This window comes from Sphaeramia orbicularis, chromosome 12, assembly GCF_902148855.1.
Source record: "Sphaeramia orbicularis chromosome 12, fSphaOr1.1, whole genome shotgun sequence".
Classification (NCBI taxonomy): Eukaryota; Metazoa; Chordata; class Actinopteri; order Kurtiformes; family Apogonidae; genus Sphaeramia; species Sphaeramia orbicularis.
The window spans coordinates 35,043,682-35,061,810 of NC_043968.1; the positions used below are offsets into that span (position 1 = coordinate 35,043,682).

The 18,129-nt window shown below is 36.6% G+C and overlaps 1 protein-coding gene across 4 annotated transcripts; it reads right to left on the reverse strand.

Annotated features, from left to right (window-relative positions):
* Window positions 1-569: 569 nt before the first annotated feature.
* Window positions 570-13,889, reverse strand: mdm2 (MDM2 proto-oncogene). Of its 4 annotated transcripts, none has more exons than XM_030148713.1 (16): window positions 13,753-13,889; window positions 11,925-11,993; window positions 11,544-11,582; window positions 10,709-10,776; window positions 10,463-10,537; window positions 8,574-8,707; window positions 8,349-8,398; window positions 7,331-7,389; window positions 6,111-6,216; window positions 5,826-6,022; window positions 5,601-5,732; window positions 5,394-5,465; window positions 5,020-5,118; window positions 3,564-3,744; window positions 2,903-3,406; window positions 570-2,496 (listed from the first exon to the last, which is right to left on the reverse strand). In XM_030148713.1, the coding sequence occupies exons 2-15, from the start codon at window positions 11,932-11,934 to the stop codon at window positions 2,934-2,936; spliced, it is 1,695 nt and encodes a 564-aa protein (XP_030004573.1). In that variant the 5' UTR covers window positions 11,935-11,993; window positions 13,753-13,889; the 3' UTR covers window positions 570-2,496; window positions 2,903-2,933. The 4 variants fall into 4 exon arrangements, with proteins under 4 accessions (XP_030004573.1, XP_030004574.1, XP_030004575.1 ...); XM_030148714.1 differs by having other exon boundaries at window positions 11,925-12,002; XM_030148715.1 differs by lacking the exon at window positions 11,925-11,993.
* Between the last annotated feature and the right edge of the window lie 4,240 nt (window positions 13,890-18,129).

Sequence of the window (18,129 nt, forward strand, 5' to 3'; positions counted from 1 at the left end):
TGTTCTCAGACTCTCTCTATATTGTGTGTTAACAATACATACTAGGTATTTATGCCTCTCAAAGTGCAGTCCATTTAATGTGAAAATTCAAAATCTAAAAATTCGCAGATAGGTTTTGTTTTTTGGCCATCGATGCTACATAAATACTGTATTGCAATTTAATTCCAAATATCCAGCCATAGTTCTAAAAGAATATCAAGACAACAAATCACTAATGTTCTGAAAAAATTATTCCCGTCTCCCCTAAACATTGAAATCAACTTTAGCTGCAAGGCACTAACAAAACCTTGGAACTTCATCACAAAGTTTAACAAAATATGTCAGCATGTAGTTTTATTATTGTACAAATATTTACCAAAATTAAAGATTTTAACAAACACTGAATGTTTTTTTGATTCAACACTTGTATTGTGTTATATATTTTCCTACAGCATGAAAATTAGTTAATACTGTGATTTCCTTTGCCCATCTCACCCAGATGAAAGGATTTTTCATTGTGTACTAATGCACTCAACTTCATACAGAAAGAAGGAAATGAATAAAATGTGAACAATGAACAGCAGTCACTATAAAGCCATCAGAAATTCAACTTTATTAAGTTTACAGAAAATATTAGACAGACTCATCTGCTATAAAGCACTCATAGAAAAGTGAATATTTAATTAAATAAACTTCAGCATCTTAAATAAACTAACAATAAATAACAAGGATATTTGGGTAAATCTTTATTTTATGGGCCACTAATAACCTACTCATTTTTTTTAGTAATTACATTAGATATTTCCTGGAAAGAACTGAGTCTCTATTTACAAACAATATAGCAACAGTTTTTAAGTCGCATGTGCAAACAATTATCTACAGGTGAATGTACAAACACATGTCAGACAAATTAATTCTCAATTAAAATAAACTTTTCTATAAAGGACACAAGTTATATTAGATATTATTACTATGAAAATGTAGTTATCACCTAGTTACACATTTCTTCCCAGAAAACTTGCAATACAGTGGTGATTAAAAACCCATAACATAAAGAATTACCTATCGTTGACACAATGAGTTCAACATTTTTGAGAAATCCTCATTTACATTCTTAACTGATGAGATCACTGTACACATCAGAAAGCTGCTAGTTTAGAGCTAAGATAGCCTGAGCACACACCGACGCTGGGAAATCACTGATGGAGAAAAAGCAAGAGGAAGCTGAGGCAGGGTAGAGCCAGAAAAGATGATGTCAAAGTGAGACCAGACCTAAACACTGCTTTCTGATCTAAAATAACATCCATCCACCTGTCTCCATTTAACATTGTGAAGAATATTAATCTGTTTATGCTTTATAATTCTATTCCCGTCCACCAATCCCAGGAAAAGCCTCAAGCATCAAATTCATAAAATATCATGTGTGTAAGTCTATTCATCAAGGCTGAGCAGTATAATAAACTGTGGAAACATACATTTTTAAGTATGCCTAAAAAAAAAAAAAGTGACAATTTGCGGTGGCTGTGGCTCTGGAGGTAGAGCAGGTCATCCAATAACCAGAGGGTTGGCAGATCGAATCCTGCTCTTAGTCATGTGCCATTGTGTGGAAAGACACTTCCCCCACCTTGCCTGTGTATGACTGCTTGGTGGTGGGAGGGGCCGTTGGGGCAGATTGGCAGCTGTGGGTACACATGTAGTTTAGCACCACCAGTATGTGACAGTGAATGAATCAAAGTGCTTTGATTATGTGAAGTAAAAAAGCACTATATAAATCTGATCCATTACCAATTTGATCTTTTCTGTAATTTACTGAAATGTTGAGGTAATGACCAGACAAAACATGTCTGAAAAAAAAAATAGGCATGTCATCTCATAATCATGAGATCCTGATATCATTAGCTGAAGAAAATATTTGAATGAATAAAAATTAGATATAGTAACTTCTGAATACAATTAATCTTGTTTCAATGTAGATTTGGATGTCACAGAAAAAAACCCCATAAAAATATTCATACAAATTGAAGATACACTAGACAAAAACATAAAATTAGAAGGTAAGTTGACAGTTTTTCTTCAGTGAAGGCAATGCTTTCCCAAGGATTAAATGAATGAAAAAATTATTTGAAGTACCTCCTCAAACTGCTGCTTTATTACACATTGCCTGGGCCTGTTTGATGATCCATTTTAAAGATGTATTTCTTTAGTGAATCAGTGACCTCTGGTCTTAAAGCAGAGGTGAAACCAAAAGGTCATGTAGAGCCACATGGACATATCATAGGTATTTTATGTGATTTATTGACAGTAAGAAAAATAAAGTATTTTACTCTGATATTTAAACAAGTTCACCAAAACATTTATGATAAAAAGTGTGGGCACATGAGGCTGTGAGTTGTCTGAAAAAGGACTGACGTGAAAACTGAAGTTTAATTAAATCTGCCTGTTAAACTTTAGTCTTTAGCATTAACCTGTGTGATGTGGACAGACTCAGTGCAGGGTGAACATTGGTTACTCATGTATGTGTGTAGGTGCCATTTGCTTATTTCAGTTCTGTTATTAATTACTGAATAGTGATTTTATAATTTTATTTTATTTTAAAAAGGTGTTTTGGTTGTTGTGTGTGCCAATGGGCGGAGCTTGGGGTGCGCGACAGGGCTAGAGGGTATACGGCATTAGGGCCGAAGAGAGCTGACGGTTTTCTGACCGTGTTCGGAACGTGTTCGGGTGGTTGTGGACGTTTTGTTTGCATTTATGCCGTGTTTTGGACAGTGTAACGTAAATTAGTGGAACTCTGTATGTATGTGCTTTTTGTTTTCGTAATTTTGTTTTAATAAATCGAAGAAGACGAACTTTGTGGAGGACACACTCTTTTAACACGAGTCAGCCATAAGCTCCAAGTGGAAGGTTTTATTGGAAAACCTACAATGTGCTCTATGAGGAGGGTTTGAAGGCGAGTCTCAGCTATGGTAGGTCAGGATCACAGAGTGGATGGGCAGCCGACACACGGGACACAGCTTGTTTCTCTTCTTCAGCTTCCTGGCGCAGACATAGCAGGCCATTAGGTGTCCGGTTCGTCCATGGACGATGCATCCGTTCTTTGGCCGTGACTGACAAATAAGACAAGGGTCCAAACACGATTCGGGCAACCGCCACTCCGCTGATACATTACGCTCCAACTCCGGAACCACAGCAGAAGGTGGAGGAGGGTCAGTAGGGGAAGATGGAAGAAGCTCCTGGGAGTCGACAGAGGAGTAGGAAGAAGACGGCTGGGAGTCAGAAGTCCACTTCTCCTGTGAGGAGCAAGAGAGGAACTCCTGGGAGCTGGGAAGTGAGGAGGTGGAGTCTGCCATGCACTGTGACAGGACAGGAGGCGTTTTTGCTCTTTTCCCATCTGGAACATCGACTCCTTCATTCTCCTCTACATCAGAGCCTACATGAGACAAACCAATCAACATGTTGAATTTAGAGTCTGGTTTAGACCAGCTGTAAATGTCAAGTGTCATGAGATAACTTTTGTTATGATGTGGCGCTATATAAAGAAAATTAGACTGAGTTCTGTTGTAAATAACAGACAGTGACTAATTTACCTGGAGCGTCTACAGCTGCTGATTGGTCAGCTGGTTTTGTGGGCAGGACTTTTGGACTGGAGCTGGTCGCCTTGTTGGCAGACACCTCAGGCAGCCAATCCAGGCGCAGAGTCCAGCAGCGCTGACAGTTTCTGGGGAGAGGTGGGTTCAACTCATCACACTTCCCACAACGCCAATAATCCTGAAAGACAAAGACACAGTTAGAACCAAAATAATGTGACCAAAACTTTGACAAAGAGTAAAGAGGTCAGACAGTGTGACATCAGGGAATTTTCACCTCACAAATATTGTCAAAAATGAAGTTCAAGCCCGAGTTCATCCGACTGAATCACCTGAGTGTTTGAACAGAGGGTTATCTGAACAGCCTCAGTCTGTCCCTCCAGTACATTTATGCCACAGATGTAACCACTGGTGTGTCTCACAGATTATTATCCACTGATGTCTACAGAACTCAGAGGGTGATTTTAAAAACATTACTCTGTATGTGGAATAATAGTTTACAGCAGCTTTTCTGGTTTTTGAAACCACTTCTACAAAAGAAGTAATAACTGTAAGAATTTAGTTGTTTTACACACATGCTTTGCTGAAGCAGTGGTGCAAAAACATAACATTACAGGTCTTTTATGTTGAACTGTAATAATAACTAGAAGCACTCGGAGAGCGCAGACCTCCGCCAAGGCTGATCAGTGGCCCCCCCCCCCGTGGGCCCCCCCACGCCAAGGAGGTTATGTTTTTGCCAGGGTTTGTTTGTCTGTCTGTCTGTCTGTTTGTCTGTCCGTTAGTGTGCAACATAACTCAAAAAGTTATGGACAGATTTTGATGAAATTTTCTGGTCTGCGCCCCCCCTGTGGGCCCCCCCACCCCCGATCACCACCAAAATTTAATCATTTCTTCCTTATCCCATTTCCAACAAACCCAGAAAATTTCATCAAAATCTGTCCATAACTTTTTGAGTTATGTTGCACACTAACGGACAGACAAACAGACAGACAAACAAACCCTGGCAAAAACATAACCTCCTTGGCAGAGGTAATAATGGATTAGATTTCTACAGCGCTTTTCAAGGCACCCAAACATTATTGATCCATAATTCATTCTCTCACATTCTCACTCTAGTGATGGTAAACTACGTTTCTAGCCACAGCTGCCCTGGGGCAGGCTGACGGAAGCATGGCTGCCAATTCGTGCCAAACGGCCCTCTGACCACCACCAAACATTCACACACCAGTGTGAGTGACACTGATATTTTCAACCCATTACGAGAATGAAAGATCAAATTAGACTATGGTAGGGTATAAGGTAATATATCCTACCAGATAATATGAAAAATTAACTCCCAACAGCATTTTACAGGAAAGTTGTGGTGATAAGTCCACTACAAAACTACGGAAACTGTCAGCCAGTTAGTATGAGTTTAAGAACATAGGTGCTATCTAGAACATTTTCACCTCTTTACCTTGCCATCAGACAGCCATTTCCGATAGGGAACTGAAGTCGCGAAGTGTTCTTCAAAGCAACCAGATGGAAGCAATGCTAGACCAGCACCTTCTGAGTTCTGTGAGGTAAAATGACTGTTTTCGTCAAAGGAGTCAAGTGGCGTTGAAGAGTGTAACATAGTTTTACACTCTACGTTCCCTCACATGAAATCTCCCTTGAAACATACATTAGTTTGACAATATTTGTGGGCAGACATTCCACTCACACCTCACTCTCACTGCTTATCACTTTGCTGTTACAATTTTCTGTTAATCTCAGGATTAACTTAACATTTCCAACTGGATGTCACTGATAATTGTGTTCAAGGACTGTGTGTGATTTACTCCGACTCACAGCTTCAGTGATCTCTGTGTCTTCATCAAAGGAGTCTTCGTCTTCTGCCTCAAAGATGGTGACCTCATATACCTGGAAAGCAACAAACATGAAACATAAATGCCAATGGCAGCCTGCTAGACTCTACAACACTAACTAGTACTTTCTCCAGATTCTTTTCACTATAGCTTGAGTAATCCTCATCAGAAACATAGATGATGTGTTTACCTGATCGTCTGCAGACAGAGAGGCATCATCTTCATTGTAATCATCAGAAACAATGGACTCCACCTCAAATTCCACACTGAAGTTGTCACTTTCTGAATCTGAGGCTGCAACTGTGACCTCTGACCTCCCAGACTAAACACATAAACACATAGTTTGTTTTATAAAGCAATAGTCCAAATGACAGTGAACAGCAATACAAAGCACATGTGTGGGAATGAAGCTCACTGTGCTGTGCGAGTCAGATGACTGGCTGCTGGGTCTGTCCCTCCCACTTCCTAGTCCACCGATCACACACCAGGAAAGGCTGTCGTCAAATGTCAGGGAGTAGCTATCAGACCGTCTCCTTTTCCTGCCATTTTCCTCTAGCTCCTCCTCCTCTGACTCTTCTTCATCTTCATTATCATCTACACTTCGGGAGGGTCCTGAGGAGATGGGGCGAGCCAAGTTCAAAGCTCAGTTTCCTGGATGTGTTGATGGTCTCCGATATCGTACCCCAGAAGAGAAACTCACCTGGTTCACTGTTCCTTCGGCTCCTCCGTCGCCTTCTCCTTCGCCTCCTTCTCCTGTCTGGTGATGAGTGACTTTCTGAGCAAGGGTTAACTTCTGAACTTGCCTCCTATAAACAGAAACACACATATTTGAGATTCATATTAACATTTAATTCTTTGTTTGCCTTTTTTTTTTTTTTTTAAACCATCTTGATTATTAATAACATCCATTCTGATGTGTTTAACACCTCTATTAAATCAAGATCCTTTAAGAATGATGAAAATATTTCTCCCTCATTTTGTCCATCGATAAAAGCCCTATGTGACAACATGTATTATTCAGTCTTTAATAACCTCAGTATTAACAAACAGTTCATCAAGATCAGATTATTTCAAGAAATTAAATCTGTTGAGTTTGACACATATTGTTTTATATATTACCTAAGTCTTTAATAGGCATTCTTCATACATTTTTTGTCCTCATGTTGCCTCCTCTGCCTCTTTTTGACAGCTAAAATTTGTAATAAAATGCTCCTAAAGGTGTAAGTGTTTAACATGTGCTACTATAACAATCTACAGTTGAGGCCAATAGTTTTGAAAATGACAAAAAATTATGTCTGTGCAAGCTTTGCTGCTTCAGTTTTTTAAGACATTTTCTGCATGTTTCTGAGGGACACTGAAAAACAATTCTAAACATTTTCTAAGTTTTTAAGAGCTTCATTGGGAAATAAATTACATATATACAAAGTGTCAATTTGTGTCACTGGCCACAACTATGTCTTGTACAAGATCAAGGAAGGTCCAAGATGTTTTATACAGGGTTTCTAAAGAGTTCAGATATATTGAACACAACTGGAGAACTGGCAAAAAGATCCGCTGTACGCAAAGTACATAGGATGTTATTAATTTCAAAATCACTTGCAAAGTGGATCTGTTTATTTGTATTTTAATACATTCATTACTTTTTGTCCACATGTGTTTAATGTTGCTGTAGAACAAAGCACTATCACAGTTGCTTTAACAGAAACCATTTTACCTGATGATTACTTCTAGAAGCAACTTTTTTATATTTTGTTGCAGTGTAATTTTTCCGCACAAACAGATTTCAAAAACAAAATTACATTACATGCAACTGTTCAAAATCATGTTTAAGAAAATACAATGGCAAAACTTCTGGATAGGCTTGGTTTTATACTTATTTAGGACCCAAAGAAACCCTGATAAGGCACTTGTGTTTCTTACCTCTGTGCATCTCTCTGTTTGACTGTTGCTGTGTGCTTCACTTAAACTTGGTGAAGAATCTAAGAAATATAGAAAAGATGAGTAAGTTTAGTTGGTGCACCAGTTAAGAAGACATATCAAGTAGCCAAATTAAGACGTGAAAGAGGTACATAGGAAATGCATAGCAGACAACATAACAATTACAAGAAAAGCAAAATTTAGAAGACAAAAAGATTTCATTGCAATCAACCATGTCTATTCCAAACATGCAGTCACAGAAAAAATTATTAGACCATCAAAAGTCATCAAAAACAATGGTTATACAATCAAGTACAAACTCCTGTGTGTATTATGTGACTAAAACAGACAGAAAAGAAAACATGTAATGCCTAAAAGCACTGTTTTTGGCAGTACAATGTCATAGCTATTGATGCAAGAACTTAAGTGATTTTGGTTATTATCATGATAACATGGAAAATGGCTAGATATCAGCTCTGAAATTAAACTCTTATGAGCCATTTTTGTTGTTATTATATTTGTCCAAATGAATGTACCTTTAGTTGTACCAGGCATTAAAATGAACAAGAAACTGAAGAAAACAAGGGGTGGACTAACAATTTTTTTCACAACTGTACCTAATAGTTACAGAGAAAACACAACTTCAACCTCATGATGGCAGCAAAGAAGGTGAAACACAACCATTAAGATCAATTTTGTAGGAGCCACAATTTAAAAAGTAGTAAACCAATTCATCCACTAGATGGAGACAGAAATAGGAAACACTTATCTACTACAATTGAAAAGAACCCTTTTTAAACATGTTATGAGAGACATTTAAGTCAAACCCAAAATGACTGACAGACCGAATTTTCCTTCAGACATAGCAGAAAAAAGGGGACAAAGGAAGAAGAAAATGAAACAAAGAAGTTAAGAAGACAAGAAGAGGAAACAAATGAGGAAGAACCAAAAAAAAAAAAATTTGAAAAAGAAAGCAATGAGATCCAATGGAAAAAGACAAATAAAAAACAGAAAGTCCTACCTTGGCTCCTCACAGCCACCAGGTTCTTGGTGATCATAGCAAACAAAACCCTAAAACATTAACATATTTTCATTACTTCACTGTTAAAAGCCCCCAGATAAAAATCACAACTGGTTTGCATTACAGAAAAAATGTTACGTCCTGTTTAAGAGGTGATTATAGAATCATACAGTGACAATAAACCTGAACAAGCCATTTCTCTCTCTTAGTTTTTTCTGCTCTTACCGTGGCTCCTTCACAGAAAAGCTGTCGACTCCCAGCAGCTGCCCAAGTGCATCCTGGGCACAGTGGACAATGTGCTGCTGCTTCTGGTCGTACAGCTGCTTCTGCATGATGTACTGCCCGAGGTAGAACATCACCTGCAGGAAGAGAAGAAAGATGCATCACTACAAACAAATTACGAGACATCAGCCAGTCAGCTAAAATAAATAACATTTGAAAAAGTAAGTAGAGTTTACTAATACCCTCCCCCTTTAACTTCCAATCTAAAAACTTTTCAAAAATGTGCTTAAAAAAATTTTAAAAATGAAAGAAAGGCACATGTAAACATGTGTGTAAAATTTTAAAGGAATTGGGTGAATAATGTCTGAGAAATTGGTTGGACAAATTGCCTACACTGAAATAAAAAAAAAAAAAATGTATTTAAAAAAATCCCAAAATTTAAAATCAGCCAACAAACTGTGCACTGCACCTCTCCTACTGGTAAAGAACATGTGTGAAATTTGAAAACAATCTGCTCAACAGTGTCCAAGAAATGGGATGTACAAACATCTCGGATGGACAGATGGAAGGACGAAATGAATTCCTGGTATATCTACCAATATGGACTGGTATATCTAAATAAATAAAAGTGTGTCTGAAAAAAACTGTTGCATTATGCTGTTTCCAATTAGGTTAAGTATTTAATGTAACAAAGCCAAACCTTTTACTTACTGGATCTAAGGAGGTTAATGGAAACAAGTAGTGATATTACACTGAAAGCTCACTAATCCAAACAGTATCAACCTTTAAATGCTATAGAATTGCATGAGGGTTTCATGCCTTGCTTAACCCAAAAAAGCTCAAACAGTCATTGGCAACCAAATCATCTACTGATCTAAACTGTTTAATACCTCTTGATCCACTAATTCTATCAATACATGTGAATAATTGATGTAAAATGCAGTTTTTCATCTTTTCATGGTCATCAGGTATGACCCATTTGGACGTTCAGAGGCTCCATAGTTAACGGGCAAACATCGTCATCTTCTACAACATTGATTCAAGAGTAAAACCAATGGGGTTTAATAAATGATAGTAGATGTAGACACTTGTTTTTATGTTCAGTTAAAGATATATTTTGCTGAAAAAGTCACATTTTCCTCAGTTTTCTGTTTTTGATATAACCATTGAATTTACTGAGCTTTAATTGACATCTACATGATCAGTGAATCAAATACAGGAAAACATATGATTTACACTGAAAAATGCAAAATACACATGATAATATTGCAATAAATGGTGCTAAATCAATTAAAAAAGGTTAAATAGAGAGAAAAAAAATCATTTGGGAATTGCCACAAAAGTAGCACTGGATTTTTATGGGTTAATCACTCCTCAAACACATGACTTCCCCAAAGCTAAAGCGAAACAGTAAAATCTATGTAGATTGCAAATGCATAACACTGCCGGCCCTGATTTCTATAGAAGGAAACAGCAACATTGACTTCTTCTGATAAGTTGTCTATTCACGAGGTCAGTTTGTCTACTATCCTGTTCAGGCTGTTTTTGGTTCTTTGGATTGAACTTTAAGGATATAATGCAAATGCAGCACATGCTCTTCTAATACTACTCCTGAAAGTGTTACAATATGCTATAGAGCCATTTCCTATGTGATGACACACAACAAATGGATTTAAAATCAGGAATGAAGCTACAAATAGAGGCAGAACCACTTGAGTTGAATATTAGACTTCTGTAAATAATGACAATAATAAATATCACAATAAACATCATATTAACTAAAAATGTGGTGTATGTATGAATTTTCTCCCCTAAAAGATTTGCTTAGGTGATATGACAAACCAATTGAAATGTCTCCTACTTATCTGTTCTCAGATAAAGATATGCTGTACCTCTTTCATGGTGAAAACATCTTTAGTGGCTCCTGCATGTTGCAGCAGTGAATGAAACTCTACCTTTGGTCTGACCTAAGCAGAGAAAAACAGCAAACCAGTCAGTCAGGCAGAAACAAAATGTCTTGTTTACATGTGTTTGGTTTTCAGTTTCATTAATTTGCAAAGTATGCCACTTATCACACTTTGAAAGGCGTTCAGTGCAGATTGAAACCAATCAATAAGTCGGTAATCAGATGTTCTTACCAGTTTGGTGTCATCAGCTGTGTCTGTGTTAAGCTCCCTGTCAGCTGACATCTTTGAGCTGATTGTTCCTGGAAAAGAACACACACACAGGGTCAAAAAACAGATTATACAGTCTATATTTTTAAGAAATGACTCAGCGGCACCAAATTAAGACCTAGTCCTGTTTAACATTGACTAAACAGGCAAGAATTCATATTGTTAAGTCTGCCTTGGATGATTCTGACTGGAAAAAAATAAATAAATTGAAAAAAATTAAAAAAAAAAAAAAAAAAAAAAACACAATGTTTTTTCTCTCCTCTTGTTCATGAAAACCTTTATACGAAGCTGCATTAATGAAACAGGACTTGACCAGAAAATGTTTAGGCTTATTCAGTCTAGTATAGCAAATGACAAGAGGACTGACGGTACATCTCTTCAGACTTACTGGACATAAACCTGTTGCACTGATAGCTGATGTACTGAACCTAATATACAACCTGTTGGCCACACAAACATTACACAGCATATAACATCAGAAGTACCTGACACTTATCCAGACAACTATCACTTCATAATCTGTGTCTTATTACACCTAACACATAGGCAAATGTTTTAGCAGTTTAGTATTTTATAGTTTAATAGGATGTTTAAAGACTGACTTGCTTTCCTAATTAATTCAACAACTACAGTCCTACATAGTTCATTTAGTTTTGTTTTGTTTTTTTTTTTACACAGACAAAAACCACCAACAGTTAAAGGCATTACATGTGAGTTATAATTCAGTCTTACACAAATACGCAAATTCATCATGTACCCATTTTTGGCTATAAATGATAATCAAAAAAACATTTCTTACCAGTATAAACAGAGGTAGAAGGATTAGCAGCAGTCCATCCTGTGCAAGTAAAAAAATAGATAAAGTGCTGTCAGAAAGGAGCAGAGCAGAGCTGCAGCCTCTTATAGACCTGCTCAGACATGTCAGGACTAGACCAACCTAAATGGCGTTGCCTAGTCAAACTGGGCCTATCAGGGCCAGTCAGGCTGAGTCAGCAACACAGTGTAGTATGTTCCATGTTAAAACTGACTGTACCAGCTGATTTAATCATAGTACTCTGTACAGACATGCCGAGACTAGTCCAGGATGACTCATTTCTGCCAAAATTAGATTACCACATGCAACAAGGTAAAGATAAACAAACTAACCAAATGGAGTATTAATCATGCATGAGACACTAACTTAGGCACATTTCCACAACAGGACCATCCCAAGGCACCAAGGGAATGGGAGGATAAACTGAAACTCAACCTTGGAGAACTGACCATGCAGAGAATTTATTAGCGGGACAAACAAATTAGACTTTCTCATTAAACTAACCCAAAATCATTTTTAGACTAATAAAGGTCTTTAAAGGACTTTTTTTTTTTTTTTGGGGGGGGGGGGGGGGTCATATAGTGTCATGTAATAAATATTAAAGCTACCCATTATATTATACTGGATTAGTGTATTATATGCCTGATATGAATTTTAAGGTAGTCAGACTAAGTAGGCGAGTTCACTGACAGCAAAATAATCACACCATAATAACTGTGACCAAATATTAAGTCACTTGATATCAAAACATGATCACAAGACATTTCTTCAGATTCAACAGATACACAGCGCTTTAACAAACAGTAAAGAAACAACCATACATATACTGCATAATGGATATGCGACACGTTTTAGACATCCTTTGTAAATTTCAGACTAAAGTAATATACTACTTGATGTGAATTACCAGCAAAGTCATTGTTTTTATCATTTATTTATAAATTTAAACGTGTGCTGTGTAGAATTGAAGTCAGCATATGGTGAAACTCTACATCCTGGCCTGTTGCCACTTCACTAAATGCTCAACACAAACATTCCACATAAAAATACATGCTCATCACAATTCTCGAAATAGAACTGTTCTACAAACTAACAGTGTATATATTGTTAAGGGTCTGAACACAGCCTGCCTTCATACTGAACACAGTGCTGGATCCTGTCTGTGAAGTGTGAATATGTCTGGACAACGGTCTGTGACTGAGTGGAGTAAATGACATGTTCACAAATATATGACAGTGCATGAGTGAGTCAGCTGGTGGCCAACCTGTTACAACACAAACACTGAGAGGAAAATACGCCCGGACATGTCCTGCTCTCCCCTCTGACTTCCCTTTTCTCTAACACATTGTTTTTGTTCGAAGCTTCCTGAACGGACCGAACCATTTTTCATCAAGAAAACATTACCACAAAATAGTTGCAGATTAATGATCGTTGTATCTGATAGTTAAGATCAAACGACCTCCAGATTGACAGGCTTTTAATTATGGACTTCGTGATTAATCACTAATGTCTGAATAACAACCAACAGTATGGTGGAGTTAATAACAGCTGTACGTTAACGCTAAATTAAACTGTAGCCGATGTGATCGCAATATTCTTTATTATGTTTACGGAAGCTGGCTAATAAGGTTACTGTCTCTGTTTTACGCTCACAGTACAATAACGGCCACGAGTTAGCATGCTAAAATGAACTCCACCACAAGGAAAACCGCCAACTCTTACCTAGCAACAAGCATAGTAAATATACAATTCCTGTTAAGAAAAGTACAGCCACAACTAAAAATGTATGCTATTAGGAAAAAAACCAGCAGTGTTGGTACAGCTACAATTAACAGTTAGTACTAGTTAGCTGGTTAGCTAGCCAATACTAAACACAAAGTAACACAAACTTTTAAGTCAAACACTGGTATCGTTCAGTGTAGAAGCTACTTATTACATAAATACTAAAATCCAGAGTGGGAAGCATGGAACATAAGTAAACGTGTTTGTTTGCCATCATCTGGTGAGCATACCGTCCCGGACAGCAGGCAATAGCGAACGCCTTGTTGCTACACTGTTTCGGTTTCCTCAACCAGGAAACAGCGAGGCTGCGCGGCCTCCTAGCACACAGCTAACAAACAGCTAACAGCTACTAACGTTACTGTTGTATTTACTATAACCATGAAAGATTTTACTGTAATCATAAAAGACAAACCTTTTCAGTTGGTGTTGATACAAATCATATCCCACAGAGGAGTATCTCCATCAATTCAACCTGCTGATAGTTGGACTGTTTATCTTAGCTAATTGGTCTGGAGACGGTTGGTGGAGCGTTCCTGCTACTGCATTAAAGTGGACCACACTGCACACAACTGTGCACCTCAGTTCTAGACATTAGGGGACAGGAACAACGAACGCTTCATAATGGACAGTTTGAACCCTTATAAAATCATTTCCTTAAGACATGGGTGTCAAACTCATTTTAGTTCAGGGGCCACATTAAGCCAAATTTGATCTGAAGTGGGCCGAACCAATGAAATAATAACATAATAATATATACAGGGTGGGGAAGCAAAATTTACAATGAACATTTTGTTGTTTTTTCTCAGCAGGCACTACGTCAATTGTTTTGAAACCAAACATATATTGATGTCATAATCATACCTAACACTATTATCCATACATTTTCAGAAACTTTTGCCCATATGAGTAATCAGGAAAGCAAACGTCAAAGAGTGTGTGATTTGCTGAATGCACTCGTCACACCAAAGGAGATTTCAAAAATAGTTGGAGTGTCCATAAAGACTGTTTATAATGGAAAGAAGAGAATGACTATGAGCAAAACTATTACGAGAAAGTCTGGAAGATACTATTAAAGAAGAATGGGAGAAGTTGTCACCTGAATATTTGAGGAACACTTGCGCAAGTTTCAGGAAGCGTGTGAAGGCAGTTATTGAGAAAGAAGGAGGACACATAGAATAAAAACATTTTCTATTATGTACATTTTCTTGTGGCAAATAAATTCTCATGACTTTCAATAAACTAATTGGTCATACACTGTCTTTCAATCCCTGCCTCAAAATATTGTAAATTTTGCTTCCCCACCCTGTAAATAATGTCAACTCCAAATTTTCATGTTTTAGAGCGGAAAAAAGTAAGATTATTTGATAAAAAATGTTTACATCTACCACCTATCTTTTAAAACAATGTAAATAACATGAACAAACTGAAATTTCTTGAGAAAAGTAAGTGCAATTTTAATAATATTCTGTCTCAGTTTTTCATTTACACATGTACATTATAACTTACAGATCACAGTGGATCAACAGATAAACAAAACATTTAATAACAGACAGAATCTTGTTAAAATTGTACTTACTTCTCTGAAGACATTTCAGGTTGTTCATATTTGTTCAGGTTATTAACTTTTTTTGTGAAATTATACTTTGTTTTAGTGTAAATACACGAAAATATTTACATTGACAAAGAGAAAAATTTTGTAGTTGTCATTATATGTATGTTCTTATGATAGTATTTGACTGGTTTGACCCACTTGAGATTGAATTGGTCTGAATGTGGAACCTGAACTAAAAGGATTGTTAATATATTAGTGTAATTTTTGCATTTCACAAATTCATCCCAAGGACTGGATTTGGCCCCCGGGCCGCATGTTTGACACCTGTGCCTTAAGAGATCACAGAATAATTCCAATGGATTTTTGGTCAGACTGATGAGTACTATGAATCTGATGCATTTTCTACAAAATTTACTGTCAAAATTATTAATAATTTAAAGGCAAAGTCCATGAAATAATCAACATCGATCAAGTAATTTTCTAAAGTTTGAACCCCTATAAAATTATTTCTGTAAGAGGTCACAGAATAATTCCAATGGATAATTGTTCAGACTGATGAATACTATGAGTGATACATTTTCAAGAAAATGTACTGTGAAAATTATTAATCATTTTAATAATAATGCTCCTAGAGGTTCTGTAAATTGGCTTTAGAGCCTGATATATCGATTGTTGATTGACTTTATATTTGAATTAATATTTATTTTATTTCATTGCTAAACCCATAAAGACCCAAACATCCACATTTAATCTAAACCATCTACTGATCTAAACTATTTAATATCTGTTGATTCACTAATTGATCAATACATGTAAATAATTGGTGTAAAATACAGTTTGTCATCTTTAATGGTCATCAGATTTGACCCATTTAAATGTTCAGAGGCTCCGTAGTGAATGTGGAAACACCGTCATCTTCTACAACATTAATTCACCAGTAAAACCCTTATGTTCAATTAATTATAGATTTGTTGAAAAAGTCACTTTTTCATAAGTTTCTCTGTTTTTGATATAATAACCCTCAACTTTACTCTTAGCTTTTATGAACATCTACATGATCAGTGAATTAAATGTAGGAAAATACCTGATTTTATGGGTCCTATAGCTTTTGGAAGATCAGCTGTCCCACATCTTTCAGATGAGCTGTGTAATGGCAAGTTTACATATATTCTATATCACATATAAGATTGGTTGAACTCTGTATATATGAGACTGGGTTTTTAGACAAATGGTTGTTTGGACTTTGTGTTTAGTTGAATGATCAAGGACGTATGGACTCCTGGGTTTGAGAAGAGCCTTTTCACAGACATTTATCACAACAACTTTATCTCTTCCTGTACTCCCAGACATTCCAGTCTGGCACATACTTTATTTTATTAGTTTTCATATAAGAGGCGATGACTGACTGTAATTTTTGTACGCTCATGCAGACAGTGTTGCCTCTGTATGATCTGTACCCTGTTGAAGCTTCAGTTAAAATAGACAGAAAGACACTGATCGTCTAATGACCATTTCTTATTCTGAGGACGAATGAGCAGAGTATTTTTTCCACAACAGCTGTCTTCAGGTAAAATGGGCCATGTATTCAGCTAAAATGAAACACGGAAGTTGCGAAGCCTAATAGTGTAATTTTTGATAAAACAATCAAATTAACTTTAATGTTAAAACAGTACACAGATGACACTTTATATTAACATGTTATCATACTGTAGTAATTCATAATAACTTTATACTTAACTGAATAGTCCAGTAATATTGTGTGTGTGGATGTGAGGTGGTGGGGCTCCTCAAGTCAGTGGGTTCATGGGGGGTTTCAGAGTGTTAAGTGTGTAAACGCAGTAGGACAACTGACTACAGCAATTTAATATTGGAACATGTAATTTTACTTCAGTGCAATGAGTTTATCAAACAGGTCAAGTTATGTGTACACATTTCACAAGTCAAAACAGTGCAAAATTTGACAAAATTATAAAGGCGTAAAGTGGTCAAATGGAGAGCCAAAAGAGCCGGTTCTTGTAGGTGAACTAAGCCAAATGTATCAGATCACTGAGGAGAGCTGAAATTCCTATCACTAGACTGTTCAGACACCCCAGGTTAAAATGAACTGTTTTGCCTCATCTGCGTAGTTTGGCCTTACGCAATCTGTGTAGTGCATGGGCATTTTAAGTTAAGAAATAATATGAACATTTTCTTGGAGTCTCAACAGGAACCACAAATTATGGTGATTTTGGAGTTAATTTTTTTTTTTTTTTTTAAACTTTTTATTTATTAATTTTCAAAAGAACAAACAATGAACATGAGATCATCATGGGTGTTACAATGAAACTTAAAATGTTCTTTTACATCATGCACACATACATCATTGTACAATTATGGTTGTATTAATCAGGTGCGTACACAACCCATTTTTCCCAGTACATTTCTCCAACTCAAGTCTTAAAGCAAAAGTAAGCCTCTCCATACAGTAAATTTCTTTAACAATCCCACGCCAGAGGTCCAAAGTTGGAGGGTCGGGTTGCAACCATTTTCAGGTTATAGCTTTCCTACTACTTGCCTAAAGTATCTTCAATAAGTATTTATCCTTCTGAAGGACTGTTTCCGGTATTTTACCAAGATATAAAGTAACAAAAGAATAATCTAAATCCATCCCCATTATTTTATTTATCTGGCTTGCCACCTCCCTCCAATATGACTGGATTTTCGGACAGGCCCAAAAAACATGGAAGTGATTGGCCAAAGTGTTTCCAAATGTTTGCCAGTTAAATATTAAATATTCAATGGAAAAATAATTTCACATTGTGTTGTTTTTTAGTGTGACATATGGTACAGATGGTCAATATAGAGGACATTAAAAAGGATTATATTGTCATTGTATTACTCTATCTATATACTGTGCATGTGTGTTAAATGTATACTTGTAGTAATGCATATGAGATTTGTAGAAATGTTACTAATATATTTGAAAACTAGAAAAGCACTCGGAAAGCACAGACCTCTGCCAAAGCAGATCAGCCCCCCCATCACAACCAAAATTTAATCATTTGTTCCTTGTGCCAGTATCAACATTTCCTGGAAATTTCATCCAAATCCGTCCACAACTTTTTGAGTTATCTTGCTAACAAACAAACAGATAAACTCGATAAAAACATAACCTCTGCTGTTTCTTGGCAGAGGTAAAAATCCTACACAATGTTTCTATAGACCACCTTGAGTATTGATTACAGGGCACATTTGTTG